At 38.9% G+C, this 21,552-nt stretch overlaps 1 protein-coding gene and 1 long non-coding RNA gene across 2 annotated transcripts in view; both read right to left on the reverse strand.

Moving 5' to 3' along the window:
• LOC127879121 (uncharacterized) overlaps positions 1 to 21,552 on the reverse strand; it is a 135,677-nt gene that overhangs the window by 12,898 nt on the left and 101,227 nt on the right. The gene's annotated exons all lie outside the window — the stretch shown is intronic.
• LOC127879100 (uncharacterized) overlaps positions 1 to 21,552 on the reverse strand; it is a 70,069-nt gene that overhangs the window by 5,284 nt on the left and 43,233 nt on the right. The window contains exons 6-10 of the mRNA XM_052425742.1: positions 17,699 to 17,808; positions 14,844 to 14,986; positions 13,948 to 14,140; positions 7,326 to 7,561; positions 6,926 to 7,070 (exon numbers count right to left, since the gene is read on the reverse strand). Coding sequence (XP_052281702.1) covers positions 6,926 to 7,070; positions 7,326 to 7,561; positions 13,948 to 14,140; positions 14,844 to 14,986; positions 17,699 to 17,808 — 827 coding nt within the window. The remainder of the gene's footprint in view (positions 1 to 6,925; positions 7,071 to 7,325; positions 7,562 to 13,947; positions 14,141 to 14,843; positions 14,987 to 17,698; positions 17,809 to 21,552) is intronic.

The following is a 21,552-nucleotide window of genomic DNA, read 5'->3' on the forward strand; positions in this document are numbered from 1 at the left end:
ACAACACATGCTCAGAGCAAATTTCATGATGATTTCACAAATAATTGTGAAACTTAGAGAGTTCACATAAGCTTTTTCTTGTTTTTGTTAATTCGACCTAGTTGTTAAAGCCACATGATACAGTTTCAATCTCATCTGAGATATAATTGTAACTACTGTTCGGACAAACATTCATGACGGCTAATAAATATGGCCTCTAGGGTGTTTACAAGTTTTCTATTTAAAACAGTGACTTATTTTAAACCACACATTACCCAGTTTCAAATTTGGTTGAGATATGATTGGGACAAATGTTCTGATAAAGTTTTATCATGATTAGGCAATAAATGTGGCAACTACTCTCTCATGTTGTGTTCAGAAGAACAAAACAAGTAGAACAAGAGCACCGCCTTGCGGGTGCAGACCGCTCATCTATTTTCTTTTTAAAGGTGAAGGGACTCTCATTTTCAATCACAAAGGAGGGAGGAGTGGAGTGAAGAGGGGTGTATAGTGTGGGGTTGTGGACATTTATTACATTATCTTCCAAAAAAGCGAAAAAAAAAAAAAAAAAAAAAAAAAAAAATCGGGGGGGGGGGGGGGGGGTATAGTGTGAGGGTGTGGTGATAATTTGTGAGATGATCTTAAAAAAAAAAAAAAAAAAAAAAAAAAAAAAATCAAAAAAAAAATTTGGGGGGGGGGGGTGGGGGGGGGTGGGGTGGGGGTATAGTGTGAGGGTGTGGTGGTCATTTGTGAGATGATCTTATAAAAAAAAAAAAAAAAAAAAAAATTAGGGGGGGGGGGGGGAGGGGGGGGAGGGGGGGGGAGGGCACGGGGGATGGTTTGGGTGAAGTCTATTGTGGTATGTCAGGTAAGAGTAGTTTCATCAAAGTATCAATCAAATCTAATCATAAATAAAGAAGTTATGGCAATTTTAGCAAAATTTAATAATTTGACCTTGAGAGTCAAGGTCATTCAAAGGTCAAAGTAAAATTCAAGTTGCCAGGTACAGTAACCTCATGATAGCATGTAAGTATTTGAAGTTTGAAAGCAATAGCCTTGATACTTCGAGTGGATCGAAACACAAAATTTAACCATATATTAAAAGTTACTAAGTCAAAAAAGGGCCATAATTCCGTAACAATGACAACCAGAGTTATGCAACTTGTCCTTTTACTGTACCCTTATGATAGTTTGTGAGTGTTCCAAGTATGAAAGCAATATCTATGATACTTTAGGGGTAAAGTGACCAAAACATAAATCTTAACCAAATTTTCAATTTTCTAAGTATAAAGGGCCCATAATTCCGTCCAAATGCCAGTCAGAGTTACATAACTTTGCCTGCACCGTCCCCTTATGATAGTTCATAAATCTTGCAAGTATGAAAGCAATAGCTTTGATACTGTAGGAATAAAGTGGACCTAAACACAAAACTTAATCAAATTTTCAATTTTCTAAGTATAAAAAGGGCACATAATTCTGTCAAAATGCCAGTCAGAGTTACATTACTTTGCCTGCACAGTCCCCTTATGATAGTTAGTAAGTGTTGCAAGTATGAAAGCAATAGCTTTGATGCTTAAGGAATAAAATGGACCTAAACACAAAACTTAACCAAAATTGTCAATTTTCTAAGTATAAAAAGGGCACATAATTCTGTCAAAATGCATGCCAGAGTTATCTAACTTTGCCTGCCCAGTCCCCTCATGATAGTAAGTAAGTGTACCAAGTTTGAATGCAATAGCATTGATACTTACTGAGAAAAGTGGAACTAAACGCAAAACTTAACCAAAATTTGCAATTTTTTAAGTACAAAAAGGGCACATAATTCTGTCAAAATGCACGCCAGAGTTATCTAACTTTGCCTGCCTAGTCCCCTCATGATAGTAAGTAAGTGTACCAAGTTTGAATGCAATAGCATTGATACTTTCTGAGAAAAGTGGACCTAAACGCAAAACTTAACCGGACGCCGACGCCAACGCCAACGCCAACGCCAACGCCAACGCCGACGCCAAGGTGATGACAATAGCTCATAATTTTTTTTCAAAAAATAGATGAGCTAAAAATGGACCTAAACACAAAACTTAACCAAAATTGTCAATTTTCTAAGTATAAAAAGGGCACATAATTCTGTCAAAATGCATGCCAGAGTTATCTAACTTTGCCTGCCCAGTCCCCTCATGATAGTAAGTAAGTGTACCAAGTTTGAATGCAATAGCATTGATACTTACTGAGAAAAGTGGAACTAAACGCAAAACTTAACCAAAATTTGCAATTTTTTAAGTACAAAAAGGGCACATAATTCTGTCAAAATGCACGCCAGAGTTATCTAACTTTGCCTGCCTAGTCCCCTCATGATAGTAAGTAAGTGTACCAAGTTTGAATGCAATAGCATTGATACTTTCTGAGAAAAGTGGACCTAAACGCAAAACTTAACCGGACGCCGACGCCAACGCCAACGCCAACGCCAACGCCAACGCCGACGCCAAGGTGATGACAATAGCTCATAATTTTTTTTCAAAAAATAGATGAGCTAAAAATGTTGACCTTAAATAGAAACAAGCAGCCATGAACAAAGCTACAGCCTCAAATCCGTTATTCTCCGGGTACTAAAGAAATAATCAGCTAAACACTAGGTCTATATATTGGATAAGATCTGATATTCTATCATAAGCAACAATCAATTAAATTAATATCAATTTAATCAGTGCTCCAGCCAGCTTTTCAAAATAGAGGGGAGCTTCCCCCAAAAGGGCACATTTCACGCGTAATTTTGGAAAATAGGGCATTTGGTTATAAATATACTTAGGTATATACTTTGGTTATACTATATACTTATGAATTGTAAACATTAGTGCATTGGATGATTTCACCAATTGTATGCTGTTCCTCATTTTGTGTAATGAAATTATAATAAATATATTACTATCTACATTGGCGCTAAGGAAAACAACTTAGTAGCCAATTTCATAACCTACTTGGGCTAGCATTCGACTACACGCATTAGAGATATGTAGATATCATATTTCTTTCCGATGTGTGTGTGTGACTGTCACCACTTAAATGCGTTGATATTCATAACTTTGAACCAATGTTTGTCCACAATAAATTAATAATATTAATTCAAACAAAAATCTATATTGACAAATTTAAAGTCTAAACAATGATCAATGTCACCATGAAGTAGCGTCCAGTCTGGAGAATAAAATGAAACATTGTTATTGTTACTAATAGGATATATTTATTTAACAACACGTTATTTCAACTAATGTCAACAACGTTGACAGTTATGTTAGTCGGGAAAATATATGACAATATCAAAATTATATTTTACTTGCAGAGGGATAAATCCTCCTTCCAAACAAGCTCTTTATTTGTTGAAATAACAACTGTCTGCCCCTATTCATGTTAAAATTCATCATGATTGAGGACAGACAGTGTTTTAAAGTTCAGAAATAAAATCCAAACACAAATATGTTTTTCCATGTGGTAATTTCGGACTAAAAATTAACCGCATATTCGCATTAAAAAAGATTATTAATTAAAAAAATTTAACAGGCATTTAAAATTAAAAATCACTATTTTTGCAAACAAAAAATCATAGCCAAAGACTTCAGAAGTTTAAAAAAATTCAATAGTGCTGAGTTTGATTTTATTCGAGTGTGATTGTGCCTAACCAAGCGTGACCTCAGAGATAATCTTTCACAGCATGTTACTATCATCTGCAACAAAAGGCAAATTAGTGATCTGATAACAAATCATGACCTTGGGGCTTGTTTGTTCACAATGTATTGACTTAACACGCCCCAGGCAGTAATGTACCACTAACTTAAGGGTGTTATCTGTGTATTCATGTTGATGTTTCTGGCGATTTATACGGCCTGTAATCAGGAATTTATTGTAGAGACCAAAAGGGCGATTGACAGAAAAATAGAGGGGCGCTTTTTAAGGGTGCAAATTTTAGAGGGGCGCAGCGCCCCTCTATTTATTGCTAGCTGGAGCACTGTTAATTAAATGGAATTTAAAACAAATATATAAATATCACATTGGTATCAAGTGCTGTCAACATTTTTATGACAAATACATTTAATTCTAAAAATTCCAATATGGTAAGCTCAAACAAACACAAAAATCAGCATTAATAGTAAGTGTGCAACCCAACACATTTTTAAACAAGGGCTGTTTGTAAAACATGCATGCCCCCCATATGGGCTGTCCGTTGTACTGGCAGCCATTGTGTGAATACGACTTTTGTCATTGTGACCTTGACCTTTGACCTAGTGACCTGAAAATCAATAGGGGTCATCTGCAAGTCACGATCAATGTACCTATGAAGTGTCATGATCCTAGGCAAAAGCGTTCTTGAGTTATCATCCAAAAATCATTTTACTATTTCGGGTCACCGTGACCTTGACCTTGTGACCTCAAAATCAATAGGGGTCATCTGCGAGTCATGATCAATCTACCTATGAAGTTTCATGATCCTAGGCATATGCGTTCTTGAGTTATCATCCGAAAATCATTTTAATATTTCGGGTCACCGTGGCCTTGACCTTCGACCTAGTGACCTAAAAATCAATAAGGGTCATTTGCAAGTCATGATCATTCTACCTATAAAGTTTCATGATCCTAGGCAAAAGCGTTCTTGAGTTATCATCCGAAAATCATTTTACTATTTCGGGTCACCGTGACCTTGAACTTTGACCTAGTGACCTCAAAATCAGTCATCTGCGAGTCATGATCAATCTACCCATGAAGTTTCATGATCCTAGCGTATGCGTTCTTGAGTTATCATCCGGAAACCATTTTACTATTTCGGGTCACCGTGACCTTTGACCTAGTGACCTCAAAATCAGTAGGGGTCATCTGCGAGTCATGATCAACTTACCCATGAAGTTTCATGATCCTAGGCGTATGCGTTCTTGAGTTATCATCCGGAAACCATTTTACTATCTCGGGTCACCCTGACCGTGACCTTTGACCTAGTGACCTCAAAATCAATAGGGGTCATCTGCAAGTCATGATCAATGTACCTATGAAGTTTCATGATCCTAGGCCCAAGCGTTCTTGAGTTATCGTCTGACAACCACCTGGTGGACGGACCGACCGACCGACATGAGCAAAGCAATATACCCCCTCTTCTTCGAAGGGGGGCATAAATATTGATGTCTGACCAAACCACTCATGAGCAGTTGTACAATGGTTTTTCAAACGCGAAGAACTTAAAAGGGAAATGTCATTTCAAGTTAGTTTTTCAGGCAGGTTTGTTTAACAAGAGGGCCATGATGGCCTTCAATCGCTCAACTGACTAACCAAATACAATCCCAACCCAGATTTCATCAAGATAAACATTCTGACCAAATTTCATAAAGATTAGATGAAAACTGTGACCTCTATTGTCTACACAAGGTTTTTCTATTATTTGACCTAGTGACCTAGTTTTTGACCCCTGGTGACCCAAATACAATCCCAACCCAGATTTCATCAAGATAAACATTCTGATAAAATTTTATAAAGATTGGATGAAAACTGTGACCTCTATTGTCTACACAAGGTTTTTCTATTATTTGACCTAGTGACCTAGTTTTTGACCCCAGATGACCCAAATACAATCCCAACCCAGATTTTATCAAGATAAACATTCTGACAAAATTTCATAAAGATTGGATGAAAACTGTGACCTCTATTGTCTATACAAGGTTTTTCTATTATTTGACCTAGTGACCTAGTTTTTTACCTAGTGACCTAGTTTTTGACCCCAGATGACCCAAATATAATTCCAACCCAGATTTCATCAAGATAAACATTCTGTCCAATTTTCATAAAGATTGGATGAAAACTGTGACCTCTACTGTCTACACAAACAAATTGTTGATGGTTTTTCTATTATTTGACCTAGTGACCTAGTTTTTGACCTCAGATGACCCAAATACAATCCCAACCCAGATTTCATCAAGATAAACATTCTGACCAAATTTCATAAAGATTGGATGAAAACTGCGACCTCTATTGTCTACACAAGGTTTTTCTATTATTTGACCTAGTTTTTGACCCCAGATGACCCAAATACAATCCCAACCCAGATTTCATCAAGATAAACATTCTGACCAAATTTCATAAAGATTGGATGAAAACTGTGACCTCTACTGTCTACACAAGGTTTTTCTATTATTTGACCTAGGTTTTGACCTAGTGACCCAGTTTTTGACCCCAGATGACCCAAATACAATCCCAACCCAGATTTCATAAAGATAAACATTCTGACCAAATTTCATAAACATTGGATGAAAACTGTGACCTCTACTGTCTACACAAACAAATTGTTGACGGACGCACACACGCACACACAACGGACGCTGGACATCACACGGTCACATAAGCTCACCATGTCACTTCATGACAGGTGAGCTAAAAACAAAAGCTAAGGGAAGTATCTTCTTAGAAGAAAGAGCACCGCATAGTGGGTGCCAACGCTCGGCTACGGGTGCAGTTTTGAATAAATGAAAGCTTGTCAGAAGAGATTTTTTTTTAAATATATATAAGAGGTCACAGTGACCTTGGACCTAGTGACCCAAAAATGGGTGTGGCATGTAGAACTCATCAAGGTGCAGCTACATTTGATGTTTCAAAAATGTATGTGGAAGCACTTTGATTTTAGAGTCAAAGTTAAGGTTTTAGCATGACACGGACGGAGCTGGCTATGACAATACCTAGGGTTTTCTCCGAAAACAGCCGAGCTAAAAATCAAGTTTATGCAGAAAGTGTAATCCCTGATTAGCCTGTGCGGACTACCCAAGCTAATCTGGGAAGACACTTTACGCACTTGCCTAAACCCTGTTTACCCAGACTGAGACCCATATGTTTACTTCAGAAATGAAGGCAAGTTCAACCTATTACAAGACCTCCATATGATAAATCATTGCAAGGGTTATCACAACGCAGCTCCACCCACCTGAGCACCAGGAGTACTTATATCTGGCCCTGCAGGTGGGGTTGGGACACTGAAACTCCCCTGGGATGCAGTTGAACAGCAGGATCCCCAGCCCACAGCACTCCAGGGTAAGCCTGGTCTTCACATAACAGTCCAGTCGGCTTATCTGCCAACATGCAAACAGAGCTATATGTACAAACGTGCAACTATATACCCAATCAAATGTCACAGAATACTACTTGGTCAAGTTTAATACATGCTACTTCTGAACATCTGAATTTAGATTTCAAAATACATTGTAAATATATTTGATAATACATTCCTTCTAAATTTAAATTTCAGCTTAATAAGAAGATATCATGATAAATGTCAAGACTCCTTGCAAAAGTGCAGGGCATGCCAGCCTACACTACACACCTACCTGGTATATGTTCTCCATCAGACAGGGGTCTGTCCTAGCCTGCGCTGTAGGTAGTCCCAGCTGGTGCAGCACATTAAGAGGGTTACAGCAGCCCACGCACCCACAGATCCCCTCAGTGCAGGTGACACCACTGATGCAGCAGTTACACAGGCTGTCAGAGCAACCGGCAGTGCATGAGCAGTTGACGATGACCTGTGAGGGGTCTTCCACTGAGGTCACACGGTCACATGTGGGTGCTGAAGTGTCAGCATTTATGTTTAATCAAGTTTGGTTAGAATGATGCACATGAGCTTGTAAACAGACAAGACAACAGTCCTTCAGCAGTTTAATGTCCTTTGAACATGATAGTTATAAGTTTTAAAAACCTTACTTAGGTAATTTTTAGTTATGGAAGATACAGATTTTACCTTTATTATTATTTCTGTAATCATAGAAAGCACAATTTTGGCCTAAAGAAAAAACTGAACTGAAGTTCATAACCTGCGCATGGCTCTCTATTTACATACAGGGTTACAGCTACCTTACTTCAGTACTTTATGTTGTCACAGGATCCAGATTTTAGATTTCACCTATTGCTGTTACCATAGCAATATTTGTCCGATGAAAATTCTGAAGCAACATGTACGCGCGCTATTTGGCCCATTATCCACAACAAGAGGCCCATGAGGGACTGAATCGCTCTACTGCTATAAACACTGTGCAAGTGTGGAACGAATAAGATGGAAACTGTGTACTTAATCGCACAAACAAGGAGAATTTTCTCAAATTCAAGGGGAGATTATTGTGTACTTATTTCTCCGATACTGCTCATATTCAAAAGGGTTCAAGTCCTCCTTGATATAAAGATACTGTGCAAATTTGGAAATAATTGGATAAAAACTGTGGAATTAATTGCGTAAACAAGCGGGATTTCAAAATTTTCTCATATTCAAGGGGAAGTCATTCTGGACTTATTGCTTCGATATTGCTCTTTTTTTAAAAGCGTTTGAGTCCTCATTGATACAAAAACACTGTGCAAGTTTGCCAAGAATTGGATGAAAATTATGGACTTTATCACATAAAAAAACTGAATTTTCATTTTTTTCTCAAATTCAAGGGGAGATAATTCTGGACTTATAACTCAGATATTACTCATTTTCAATAGGGTTTGACTCATCATTCAGATAAAGACACTGTGCAAGTTGGGAAATGATTGGATGAAAACTGTGGACTTTATTGCGTTAACAAGCCTTATTTCACAATTTTCTCAAATTCAATGGGAGATAATTCTGGACTTTTTACTCCGTTGTAACCCATTTTCGATAGGGTTCGAGTCCTCATAAATATAAAGACACTGAACAAGTTTGAAAAGAATCCGATGAAAATTGTGGACTTAATTGCGTATACAAGAAAAAGTCTAACGCATGCACGCAAGGAAGACGGAAACCACGCCTTGACATAAGCTCTTCAGGCCTTTGGCCAGTAGAGCTAATAAAAAAGTTGTTTGAACCTTGCTTATGTAAAATTTGAGCTGTCTCGGGGAATAACTGATGTTAGTTTGCACTTATTTCAATAAAACTGGCAAACATTTTTTTGGTCTAAAAAACAACAACAACAGAAATAACAGCATATTCCCCACAGGGCCCTCTATAAACATACTGAAATTCATCAACTAGCTTAATTACGGTACAGTCCATGCGTTTTCCCCAATTTCCCTCACTACTCCGCGGGCAGTATCTCCGAGGGAGATTAAAAAAATCCTGCGATACGCTGCGTTTGCACGATTTGGGACTCCGCAGTTAACGATCGGCAAAATTGATAAGCAGACGTGGCGGCCCTCTGCGTTGGTAACGCGGGGGAAACTCCGTGTTTAACGAGATAACGATCAATTTAATTTTGTTTGACTTCCTGATTTTCAAATAAAATTACATTTATTACAAGTACATATTATATACAGTAAAACTGCGATAACTCGAGGAAGCACGGGAATGACATCGATGCTCGAGTAATCGCAGGTTTCGAGTAATCCATGGTATTATTTGTTTTTACTGTCTCGGTTGATAGTGCTAAATTCTGGCGGCAAACGCTTTATTTACATTTAAGACGGTGCTAGAGAAAGAAAAGGCTTTGTAAAAATCGCTTAAGGTTACAGTATAATAAACAAAACAATTAAGATGATTGTAAATTCATTTATTTATTTCAACATACACATAAAACATATATGCAATCAAAATTTTCTCATCAATATTCACTGTACATGTAGCATAATTATTTTTAAAAAAGCACACAAGGTACGTACATGCCAATGAAAAAAAAACACACACTAAAAACAACATAATCACTACACACTTTGCATTTTATGTACATTAGTCAGACTTGTGTTGCGCAAAGTCAAAGATTGAAGATTGTCGCAACCCATTAGCTTCCCGGAACTGATGGCGGAAGACGTTTCGCGATAATTATCGATTGCTGGTAATTATTTAATTATCATTAAACTGTGTAGCTTTGATCTGCTTCTCAAAGGATGCCAATTTGCAGTGTTTCTCAAACTGCAACTAACTTCACACCTAGTCGAGCGTCTTATGTCTGCTTGATTGCGCTGTTTTCACAACTCGAATATTTCAGCAACGACCAGACGAAAAAGCGTCCTCGAATAATTGCCAGTTAATTAGGTGTGAAATGCCTTTCAGGGACCGGCACACGACCTCGAGTTATCGAAAATCGCATGTTTGAGTTATCGCGGGTATTTTTATATAGACATTAAAGGAAAATGCTAGGGACTTTCTTTAATACTCGAGTAATCGCAAGTTTTCGAGAAATCGCCAGCTTGAGTTATTGCAATTCTACTGTGTATATATATATATATATATATATATATATATATATATATATATATATATAATATATAATTAAACGAGAGGGCCAAGATGGCCCTAGTTCGCTCACCTGAGGAGTCGGTTCATTCAATCTTTACCAAATGTCAAACTTGACCTAGATATTGTCCAGACAAACATCCTGGTCAAGTTTCATCATGATTGAACCAAAACTCTGGCATATGGAGTGTTTTGTTTTTGTAAGATTTGACCTGGTGACCTATATTTTGAGTTGACCCCCCTTATCAAACATCAAACTTTGCTTACAAAAATAAATATTATAACCAAGATTCATAAAATCTGAAACAAAATTGTGACCCCTAGAGTGTTTACAAGGATTTTGTATAATATAATGAAAATTTGGACAATCTAAGGGCAATAATTATGGCATTAATTATGTGATATATATAAAACCAATCTTTGTACCAAGTTTCATGATGATTGGGCAAAAAATGTGATTTCTAGAGTGTTCACAAGCTTTTTTTACTATATAAATATAAGAAAACTGCCGCCCCCCCCAGCAGCCATGTTATTCAACTGACCGGAACCATTTTCAAACTCAACTCTCATATCAAGGAAACAAATGTTCTGACCAAATTTCATGAAAATTGGGCCAAAAATGTGACTTCTAGAGTGTTCACATGTTTTCACTATATACATATAGAGAAAATGCCCCACCCACTGGCGGCCATGTTTATTCACCGATCTTGACCATTTTCGAACTCATGCGAGATATCAATAAAACCAATGTTTTGACCAACTTTCAAGATGATTGGGCAAAAATTGTGACTTCTAGAGTGTTTACAAGGTTTCTATATAGCCAAATAAGGAAAACTGCCCCCCCCCCCTCGGAAGCCATGTTATTCAAATGACCGGAATCATTTTCGAACTTAACTCTCATATCAAAGAAACAGATGTTCTGACCAAATTTCATGAAAATTGGGCCAAAAATGTGACTTCTAGAGTGTTCACATGTTTTCACTATATACATATAGAGAAAAATGTCCCGCCCACTGGGGGCCATGTTTTTTCACCGATCTGGACCATTTTCGAACTCGTCCGAGATATCAATAAAACCAATGTTTTGACCAACTTTCATGATGATTGGGCAAAAATTGTGACTTCTAGAGAGTTTACAAGGTTTCTATATAGCAAATAAGGAAAACTGCCCCGCCCACTGGCGGCCATGTTTTTCAACGGACCAGAAACACTTTTGAACTCAACCAACATATCATTAAGGCAAACATTTTGACAAAGTTACATGAAGATTGGGCATGAAATGTGACTTCTACGGTGTTAACAAGCTTTTTTTTTTTTGACCAAGTGACCTAGTTTTTAACCCAGCATGACCCAGTTTCGAACTTTAAAGATATTATTGGGACAAATCTTCTGACCAAGTTTCATGAAGATCGGACATGAAATGTGGCCTCTAGAGTGTTTACAAACCAAATGTGGACGACGGATGGACAGACAGAAGACGGACAAAGACCGGTCACAAAAGCTCACCTGAGCAATCAGGTGAGCTAAAAAATCAACCAAAATAGATTGATCCCCACGTGGTTGTAGAAGTAGTTGTTGTTGTATAGAAAACTCGTTGAATTACGACAAACAAAATGTCTTTAAACTGATACTTACCACTTAATATAATCACAGTTTGCAACATTGTTTTTATTTTGAGAATTTAATCCAAAGTTTTCATGTTAGCAGGTGTTTTTCCTATACTGAACATGTAAACAAATGACCGAGGACCCTATTAAAAGTCTCGCAAATCTGTGTAAATTGACAGTTTGACGTTATGAAAGGAGAGCCGCTTCCTGTCTGAAGGCAAAACTTACTCAAGTAAATACGTTCAACGAATGCACAAGGAATGGTTTTAATTGTCGCAACAAAGTAAATTCTCTGCTCACTAATGCATTTATTTTCTCTTTGTAGGTAGGTTATTCCATTCATTGCTAAAAGACGGTGGTAAATATTGAGTTGATAGTTGCATTAAATATTCAAAGTTTTATTCTAGTTGTGTCAACATTCAAAACAATGTTTTACCAGTAATTATGTACCAAATCGGCAGAGTGACATTCACACATGTTAATCCCTTTTGTCAAAACACCACAGACTGCATTCTACACAATAGGTCAGTAGACAAGCTTTGTGTGTTTTCATAACGTCAAACACTTAATCCAGTTCCGTCCAGATGTCTTCTTTAATCAGTTTACAGTACAATTACTGTTAAAACAAGAAACGGTCAGAGACAGGTGATGCTCCCCAAAGGTTTTTTTTGTTACAATATTGCACTATATATTCAGATAAAAGGAAACATCTTGAGGGCACAGTAGTTGGGGGGACAAGAATTTTTTTATAGAAAATTTAACTGGGCCATTAACTCAGTGAAAAATCATCCGACCAGAACCCGCTGATAATATGCACATCTCCTCTTGGTAAAGAAGCTTCCCATAAAGTTTCATTGAATTTCGGTCATTAGTTGCTGAGAAATAGCCCGGGAAAAATTGTGCAGGGACGGACACATGGACGGACAGACAAAGCGGCGACTATATGCTCCCCCCAAAATAAATTTTTGGGGAGCATAATAATTACTTAAATACCGTAACGATAAAGATTCGGCGTGTTCGATTTGAAATTAATTTGGAGAAAATATCAACGTATTCGCGATATAATTATGTTAAAAATACCAAAGAAACTTTTAACCAAAATTAACAAAATTTAATGTTCTCTGCGCTACAAAGTTTGTATCAAAAAATTATTACACGCATGCTTTCCAGGAGTATACCTTGACCTTGTACATTGCAGCATAACTTTCGCGCGCTTTTGTCGGGAAATATACATGATGACTGTATATTGGAAGCATTTGTAAACGTCGTGTTAACATTACAAATTGTTAGTGTGTTTCGGATTACTAATTATTATTTTCATTTTGGATTTTACGAACATTTATTCTTGTGTTATGTGTTATGAATTAAATATTAATTTGTCAAAACGCTTAACATGTCGTATATTCATTCGTATTGTAGACGTACCTGTAAATTAAAAAAACATAATTTTTATATGTATTAATTTTCTATACAATTTTCTTTATTTTTATATGCCACAGTAGTTTTTATTTTTAATAACAATGTTTTTATTTTTTGGCATGCCCAGTAGCACACTGCTAATGGGGTGTTGCGCGGCGGTCGCTGATAAGAACGGAAATTGTCTGCATTTACCGACAAGGCTAAAGTAATAGACGCCGCGGGTATTAGCAAACTCGGGGGAACGCCGAGCATTCACATCGCTTTCCAACTCCGCGTAAACACTCGCTAGCAGAAAAAAACCCACGGAGGGAGCGCGTTTTTTGGGGAAAACGCGTGGACTGTACTGTACTTGTTGAGTTGTGGCAGGATACAGATTTTATTATTCACTTTTAAACAAATGGGTATTGACTCCCAAGTTTTCAAAACACAAAAAGTATAGTTTCTAATAATTTTTTACTGAACATATATAACAGTTATCTATGAGCCGACTCTAGGAAAGAGGTGTTTGTGAGTAAAACATCATCCCAGATAAGCCTATGCAGTCTGCACAGACTTACGAGGGACGACACTTTCCACTTAAACTGGATTTCAGATAAGAAGAGACTTTCTTTAAACTAAACGAACATAAAATGTTGTCCCTGATAAGCCTGTGCAAACTTTAGGCGTATGCATTAAGCCTAGTTTGCCCAGAAAGGCTCATACAATTGTTCAGGGGTCAAACACTTCCATAGGGTATGGTCATACCTGAGTTATTGTTTTGATCAGTATGCAGCCTTATGCTGGGATCCAGCAATACATTGTACAGTTGCCTGGTTGCTGGCCTTAGTGTCTTTGTAGAATCCTCAATGTAAGGTCGTTTGAAGAGCTCGCCCAATACTGGGTCAAACTCTGACAGCAGAGACCGGATCTTGTTGCCACATACTGCACGGAACTGGATCTATTAGTTGACACAAGTTTACTTATCTATTTCATAGTTTTACTTTCACTAAGCTATACTTGAATATGCTTTTGTAATTTGAAAGTATTGCAATGTTTTTTTTAAACAGTAACAAACTTAATGTCAAACAAGATATGTGTTTGTGAGAAACACTATGTCCCCATTGCGCCACTTTGAAGCTTTATATTTGACCTTTGACCTTGAAGGATGACCTTGACCTTTCACCACTCAAAATGTGCAGCTCTAAGAGATACACATGCATGCCAAATATGAAGTTGCTATCTTCAATATTGCAAAAGTTATTGCAAAATGTTAAAGTTGAAACAAACACACAAACCAACAGACAGGGTAAAAACAATATGTCCCCCACTATAGCGGTGGAGGACATAAAAACAACACAACAACAACAATATGTTCTCTTTGTGGTATTGAATAACTCTTGCAAGACAATTTGCTATAAGATTTTCACATTCTTTTCCATTTCTAATTGAATATATTAAAATCTTACTGTTGTACATGTAAAGACATTACTTAAGTTTGTTTCATTAACTAATTAAATTTTCCCATACTTAAAGGTCTGTTTCATGAAAATTAAAAATCTCTCCATTCATTAGTTTTGTTTCATGAACTTGTTATATCTGCCCTTTTTTAAGACAGATGAATAAATGTTTGAGTCATCAACTCGACCTACATATTGACCTACATAGTGGTAAGGTGAGCTGGCAATCTGATCGTGAGTTAGGTCCACAGCTGAGCCTCGGCTATACACGGCATGGTGGGTGGACCCAGTCAGCCCTTTTGTTCCCACGTACATCTTAGGTGCCTGGTTCACCTCTACACGCATGTCTGGCATGGAAAGTAAACACTGCATTTTTCACATGCATGTCTATCATGACAATCTGTACTTCATTTCCCACATGCAAGTCTGTCATAGAAAATAAAGAACAGCTTTTTCCTCACAAAACGTTAGACATAATCCATACATACTTTTACACGCACATCTTTAATAAAAATCCCTTGTGCATTTTCCAAACAAAATGAATGTAAAATATAATGATTTTAATCCCAACATAAGTTTCCACAGGTTTTTCATAGCAAACCTCTACTGCATTTTTATAATGTATTTCAAACATAATTCCTACAATTTTTTCCACACGCATATCTGTTGTAATAATTCCTTACTTCATTTATCACACAAATTTATGTGAAACTAAATCCCCGCTCTACTGCCCCTACACTTGTGTGCCTACCTTTGTCAAACATCCAGAGGCCAGCTATGATGTGGAAGGGAACGATCACCTCAGCCATGGGCCACCTGTCCCCTTCCAATCCACACCCTACACTTATGTGCCTACCTTTGTCAAACATCCAGAGGCCAGCTATGATGTGGAAGGGAACGATCACCTCAGCCATGGGCCGCCTGTCCCCTTCCAATCCACACCCTACACTTATGTGCCTACCTTTGTCAAACATCCAGAGGCCAGCTATGATGTGGAAGGGAACGATCACCTCAGCCATGGGCCGCCTGTCCCCTTCCAATCCACACCCTACACTTATGTGCCTACCTTTGTCAAACATCCAGAGGCCAGCTATGATGTGGAAGGGAACGATCACCTCAGCCATGGGCCGCCTGTCCCCTTCCAATCCACACCCTACACTTGTGTGCCTACCTTTGTCAAACATCCAGAGGCCAGCTATGATGTGGAAGGGAACGATCACCTCAGCCATGGGCCGCCTGTCCCCTTCCAATCCACACCCTCCATTTATGTGCCTACCTTTGTCAAACATCCAGAGGCCAGCTATGATGTGGAAGGGAACGATCACCTCAGCCATGGGCCGCCTGTCCCCTTCCAATCCACACCCTACACTTATGTGCCTATCTTTGTCAAACATCCAGAGGCCAGCTATGATGTGGAAGGGAACGATCACCTCAGCCATGGGCCGCCTGTCCCCTTCCAATCCACACCCTACACTTATGTGCCTACCTTTGTCAAACATCCAGAGGCCAGCTATGATGTGGAAGGGAACGATCACCTCAGCCATGGGCCGCCTGTCCCCTTCCAATCCACACCCTACACTTATGTGCCTACCTTTGTCAAACATCCAGAGGCCAGCTATAATGTGGAAGGGAACGATCACCTCAGCCATGGGCCGCCTGTCCCCTTCCAATTCACACCCTACACTTGTGTGCCTACCTTTGTCAAACATCCAGAGGCCAGCTATGATGTGGAAGGGAACGATCACCTCAGCCATGGGCCGCCTGTCCCCTTCCAATCCACACCCTACACTTATGTGCCTACCTTTGTCAAACATCCAGAGGCCAGCTATGATGTGGAAGGGAACTATCACCTCAGCCATAGGCCGCCTGTCCCCTTCCAATCCACACCCTAAACTTGTGTGCCTACCTTTGTCAAACATCCAGAGGCCAGCTATGATGTGGAAGGGAACGATCACCTCAGCCATGGGCCGCCTGTCCCCTTCCAATCCACACCCTACACTTGTGTGCCTACCTTTGTCAAACATCCAGAGGCCAGCTATGATGTGGAAGAGAACGATCACCTCAGCCATGGGCCGCCTGTCCCCTTCCACACACCCTACACTTGTGTGCCTACCTTTGTCAAACATCCAGAGGCCAGCTATGATGTGGAAGGGAAAGATCACCTCAGCCATGGGCCGCCTGTCCCCTTCCAATCCACACCCTACACTTCTGTGCCTACCTTTGTCAAACATCCAGAGGCCAGCTATGATGTGGAAGGGAACGATCACCTCAGCCATGGGCCGCCTGTCCCCTTCCAATCCACACCCTACACTTGTGTGCCTACCTTTGTCAAACATCCAGAGGCCAGCTATGATGTGGAAGGGAACGATCACCTCAGCCATGGGCCGCCTGTCCCCTTCCACACACCCTACACTTGTGTGCCTACCTTTGTCAAACATCCAGAGGCCAGCTATGATGTGGAAGGGAAAGATCACCTCAGCCATGGGCCGCCTGTCCCCTTCCAATCCACACCCTACACTTCTGTGCCTACCTTTGTCAAACATCCAGAGGCCAGCTATGATGTGGAAGGGAACGATCACCTCAGCCATGGGCCGCCTGTCCCCTTCCAATCCACACCCTACACTTGTGTGCCTACCTTTGTCAAACATCCAGAGGCCAGCTATGATGTGGAAGGGAACGATCACCTCAGCCATGGGCCGCCTGTCCCCTTCCAATCCACACCCTACACTTGTGTGCCTACCTTTGTCAAACATCCAGAGGCCAGCTATGATGTGGAAGGGAACGATCACCTCAGCCATGGGCCGCCTGTCCCCTTCCAATCCACACCCTAAACTTGTGTGCCTACCTTTGTCAAACATCCAGAGGCCAGCTATGATGTGGAAGGGAACGATCACCTCAGCCACGGGCCACCTGTCGCCTTCCAATCCACACAGCCTCTACACTTGTGTGCCTACCTTTGTCAATTATCCAGAGGCCAGCTATGATGTGGAAGGGAACGATCACCTCAGCCATGGGCCGCCTGTCCCCTTCCAATCCACACAGCTGGAATGTGTGCCTACCTTTGTCAAACATCCAGAGGCCAGCTATGATGTGGAAGGGAACGATCACCTCAGCCATGGGCCGCCTGTCCCCTTCCAATCCACACAGCTGGAACTCATAGGTCAACTGCCTGAAACACAGTCTCAAACATAGACAATACAAAGCATGTTTGTTGTTAATATGATTCCTTAAAAAACAGCCCTTTTCTCTTTATATAAATTTATATATATTAATTTGACAGCATATAAAACATCATTTGCAAACCATTTAGCCTTTGAGAACAAATACATACAAATAAATTAAAACAAATACAATTAATCTGTTTAAGTCTCATGATGATTGAGCAAAAAATGTGACATCGAGCATTGTCACAAAGTTTTCCAGTAGTTATATAAGGAAAATTGCCTGACCTTTGGCGGCCACATTTTTCCAATCACAGGAACCCATTTATGCGAACTCAGCTAAGATATTATTGGGACTAATGTTCTGTATTGGGACTAATGTTCTGAGGAAGTGCTACGATGATTGGGCAAACACTGTGATTCCTAGAGTGTTTGAAAGCTTTTTCTATAAGGTGACCCCTAGTGATTTATTGTTTGACCCCACATGACTCTGTTTCAATCTCTGCCCAGATAACATGGCAACAAATGTTCTGACCAAGTCATGAAGATTAGGCAATATATGTGACCTCTCGAGAGTTCACAAGGTAAATGTTGACATCACATGGCAGATTACCGACAACATGGGATCACAAAAGCACACCAGGCATTTTTTCCTCCGGTGAGCTAAAAACAGAAAAATTAGTTTCAAAGAAAAAGAATGATCACAGATCAACTAACCAACCAATGGACCAAACAAGAGGGCCATGATGGCCCTGAATCGCTCACCTGACTAACCTTGCTTCATGAACTTAAATTTTATTAGACCCATATAAAATCCCAAGCCAAATTTCATTAATTAATACATTCTGACAAAATTTCATTAAGACGTGATGAAAACTGTGACCTCTTTCATCTACACAAGGTTTTACTAGAATTTGCCCGGTGAGCTAATTTTTGACCCCAGATGACCCATATACGATCAAAAATCAGATATTATCAAGATAAACATTCTGACCATATTTCATTAAGATCATATGAAAACTATGACCTCTATTGTCTTCACAAAGTTTTTCAATGATTTGACCTAGTTTTTGACCCCAGATGACCCTAATACAATCCCAACCCAGACTTCATCAAGATTAATATTCTGGCCAAATTTCATAAAGATTTAATGAAAACTGTGACCTCTACTGTCTACATAAGTTGTTTTTTTTAATCTGACCTAGTTTTTGACCCTAGATGACCCAAAGTCAATCCCAATCCAGATTTTAACAAGACAAACATTCTGACTATATTTCAATAAAATCTGATGAAAACTGTACCCTCTATAGTCTACACAAGGTTTTTCTATTATTTGACCTAGTGCCTAGTTGCTGACCCCAGATGACCCAAATACAATCCAAACAGTGCTCCTCTTGCCCAAAAATTTCTGTGGCCAACCTTTTAGCCAAATGGAATTTTGTGTAGCCAAATTTTAGAAACTGTAGCCAAAGTTTTAGCAAAGCATTTGTAGGGGTCAAAGTTGGATATTTTGAAAATCCTGAACTTAAAGCTGGGGGCCAGGGGGCCACAGGGCCCTCGGTGGGTCCAGGGGACAAGGGGGCCAGAGGCCCCCAGAAGCTCCTGGATTCCACACATTTAAAGGGTGCCTGTACCTGTTCTGGTGATTCTATTTTCTTAAAAAAACAACATACACATATATTTAAAAATCTTCATGTATTTGATAAAGAACACAAAGTTAGTCAAAAGGCAATTCATTCACATGCACCCTCTGTCTGGCATGGACTCGACTGCAGGTGTTGCTTTTGAAGAACCAGAAAAAACCTGTAACAGTGGTTACAAATTATATTTTTCACACATACTTTAAAAAAGTCAATAATACATGTTTAATTAATGCAGAATCAAATGTCACCATTTATATTCACAGAATCATGCTGCCAGAAGCCTCCACATACACCGAAGAAAATTGGGTATGGTGGCTTCTGCTAAACAGTTAAAATTGAAAATTTCAGCATGGGTTCCCCTAGTTTTTATCCCAATCGTTGTTTGAATGCTAAATAATTGTATCCTGGTGTGACCCAAATTTGACGATGTAACGGTTACATGAAGCAATATTTAGCAAATAATTTAAGAAATAATGAATGTTTAATAGCACAAAATAATAATTTTAAACTCAGCTGTATTACTTTGAAATGATTCCAAGACAATGATCATCCATTTAATCGATAAAAATAGAACATCGTCGAATTAAGGTGTCGGCGAATTTGGATTACGGTAGGTTGCCCATATTTGTTTTACAAAAAGTAAAAAAAACAAACATTTCTTGCTGCTGGGCTCATATGTTGGGGACAATAAAACATTTTATTTAACTAAAAAAGACCTGTCCCAGTCAGCAAAAATGGCGTATTTGATCGTATTTTCAATTACTGTTAAAATTCTTTTCCTGATTTATGCTTCATTCAAAGGTCAAAATGTTTTAAAAGCTCACAATCAATGAATCATACGTTATTAATAAAAAAAAATGGCAAATTTGCTAGATCTATCTTGCCAATTTTTGATGCAAAACAACCTAAACAGTAAACTTTAGCAACAGAAAATACGACCAAATTCGGGTTGTTAGTTTAAAAAAATAAAAACCCTACCTGGTTGGTCTTGATGGTTCTTATATTCTTTATGTGATAAGGGCCCTCTGCGTGGAGACGCAATGCCTTCTTCCCACATGACTGATAATTCAGGGTTTTCTTACAAACTTCTCAAACCGCTTTTCCACAAGCTTCCACTTTTCTCAACCAGTTCACTACCCGCTCGTAGACTACAGCGGGGAATGGCCACCCATTATAAACTGTACGCTGAAGTTTCTTTAGCTACCAACAGGCAAGTATCTCGTTGCCATTTTTCTCAACTTAAGTCTAAACACAGCTTCCCATTCGGCATCAAATATACGCAAAAAGTACTCAAATTGATTTAAATCGGCAGCAATCTTTAATCAGATGTAATTGTTTATTTAATCCTCTACGATGTACGATTTGTTTTCACATCAGTAATTTTTCTCGATGACCGGTGTTCATGTCGACTGCGTATGAATTTTTCAGGTCAATAACACGGCGATGTATTGATGCACAGTCTACAGCTGAAAGCGGTTAATATCTGGGACGGCATGTCAGGAAAAAAATCAATACCGATAATTCGCATTGTTCATTAATTAAGCAACGATTAATAACACTTATCCTTTATGGATTTTCATGAAAGAACGAGAGCGCCGATGGCGTTAAAAGCATAGGTGCAAGATACATGGAGTCACGTGGTATAATGTAGTTCGATATCGTCATCCGCGAATTTCTCAAATCAATAATTTCAAACAATTACCGACTATTTAAATAGATAATCTTTCCATTTACATCAGTGTTTGAAACGCTTATGAACAATAATTACCCAAGCCTTTCAAAATTTAAGCACGGACAGATCTGTATCGAACTATTCTTTTCACAAATGAAAATAGACGCTACCCTATTCGTCTGCGTCAAGAATTTGTCGTAAAACTTGTGGTAAGCGTTAGATGCAGACGTGCACAACAGATTGAGTTATGAATACAGATTTCTGAATGCAGATTTTTATAGAAACTCCTCACAGCAGTTACTTCCCTTGCTTCGCCCGGTCAGTAACTTCTAGTATAAGGGAGGCCACTGCGTAGGAGATTGAGATTTATAGTGCAGATAGAATTGTTTTACGAACGAAATTTGTTTAAGGTTATAAGAAGATTTTTTAACATAAAA

Source organism: Dreissena polymorpha, chromosome 4 (genome assembly GCF_020536995.1).
Source record: "Dreissena polymorpha isolate Duluth1 chromosome 4, UMN_Dpol_1.0, whole genome shotgun sequence".
NCBI lineage: Eukaryota > Metazoa > Mollusca > Bivalvia > Myida > Dreissenidae > Dreissena > Dreissena polymorpha.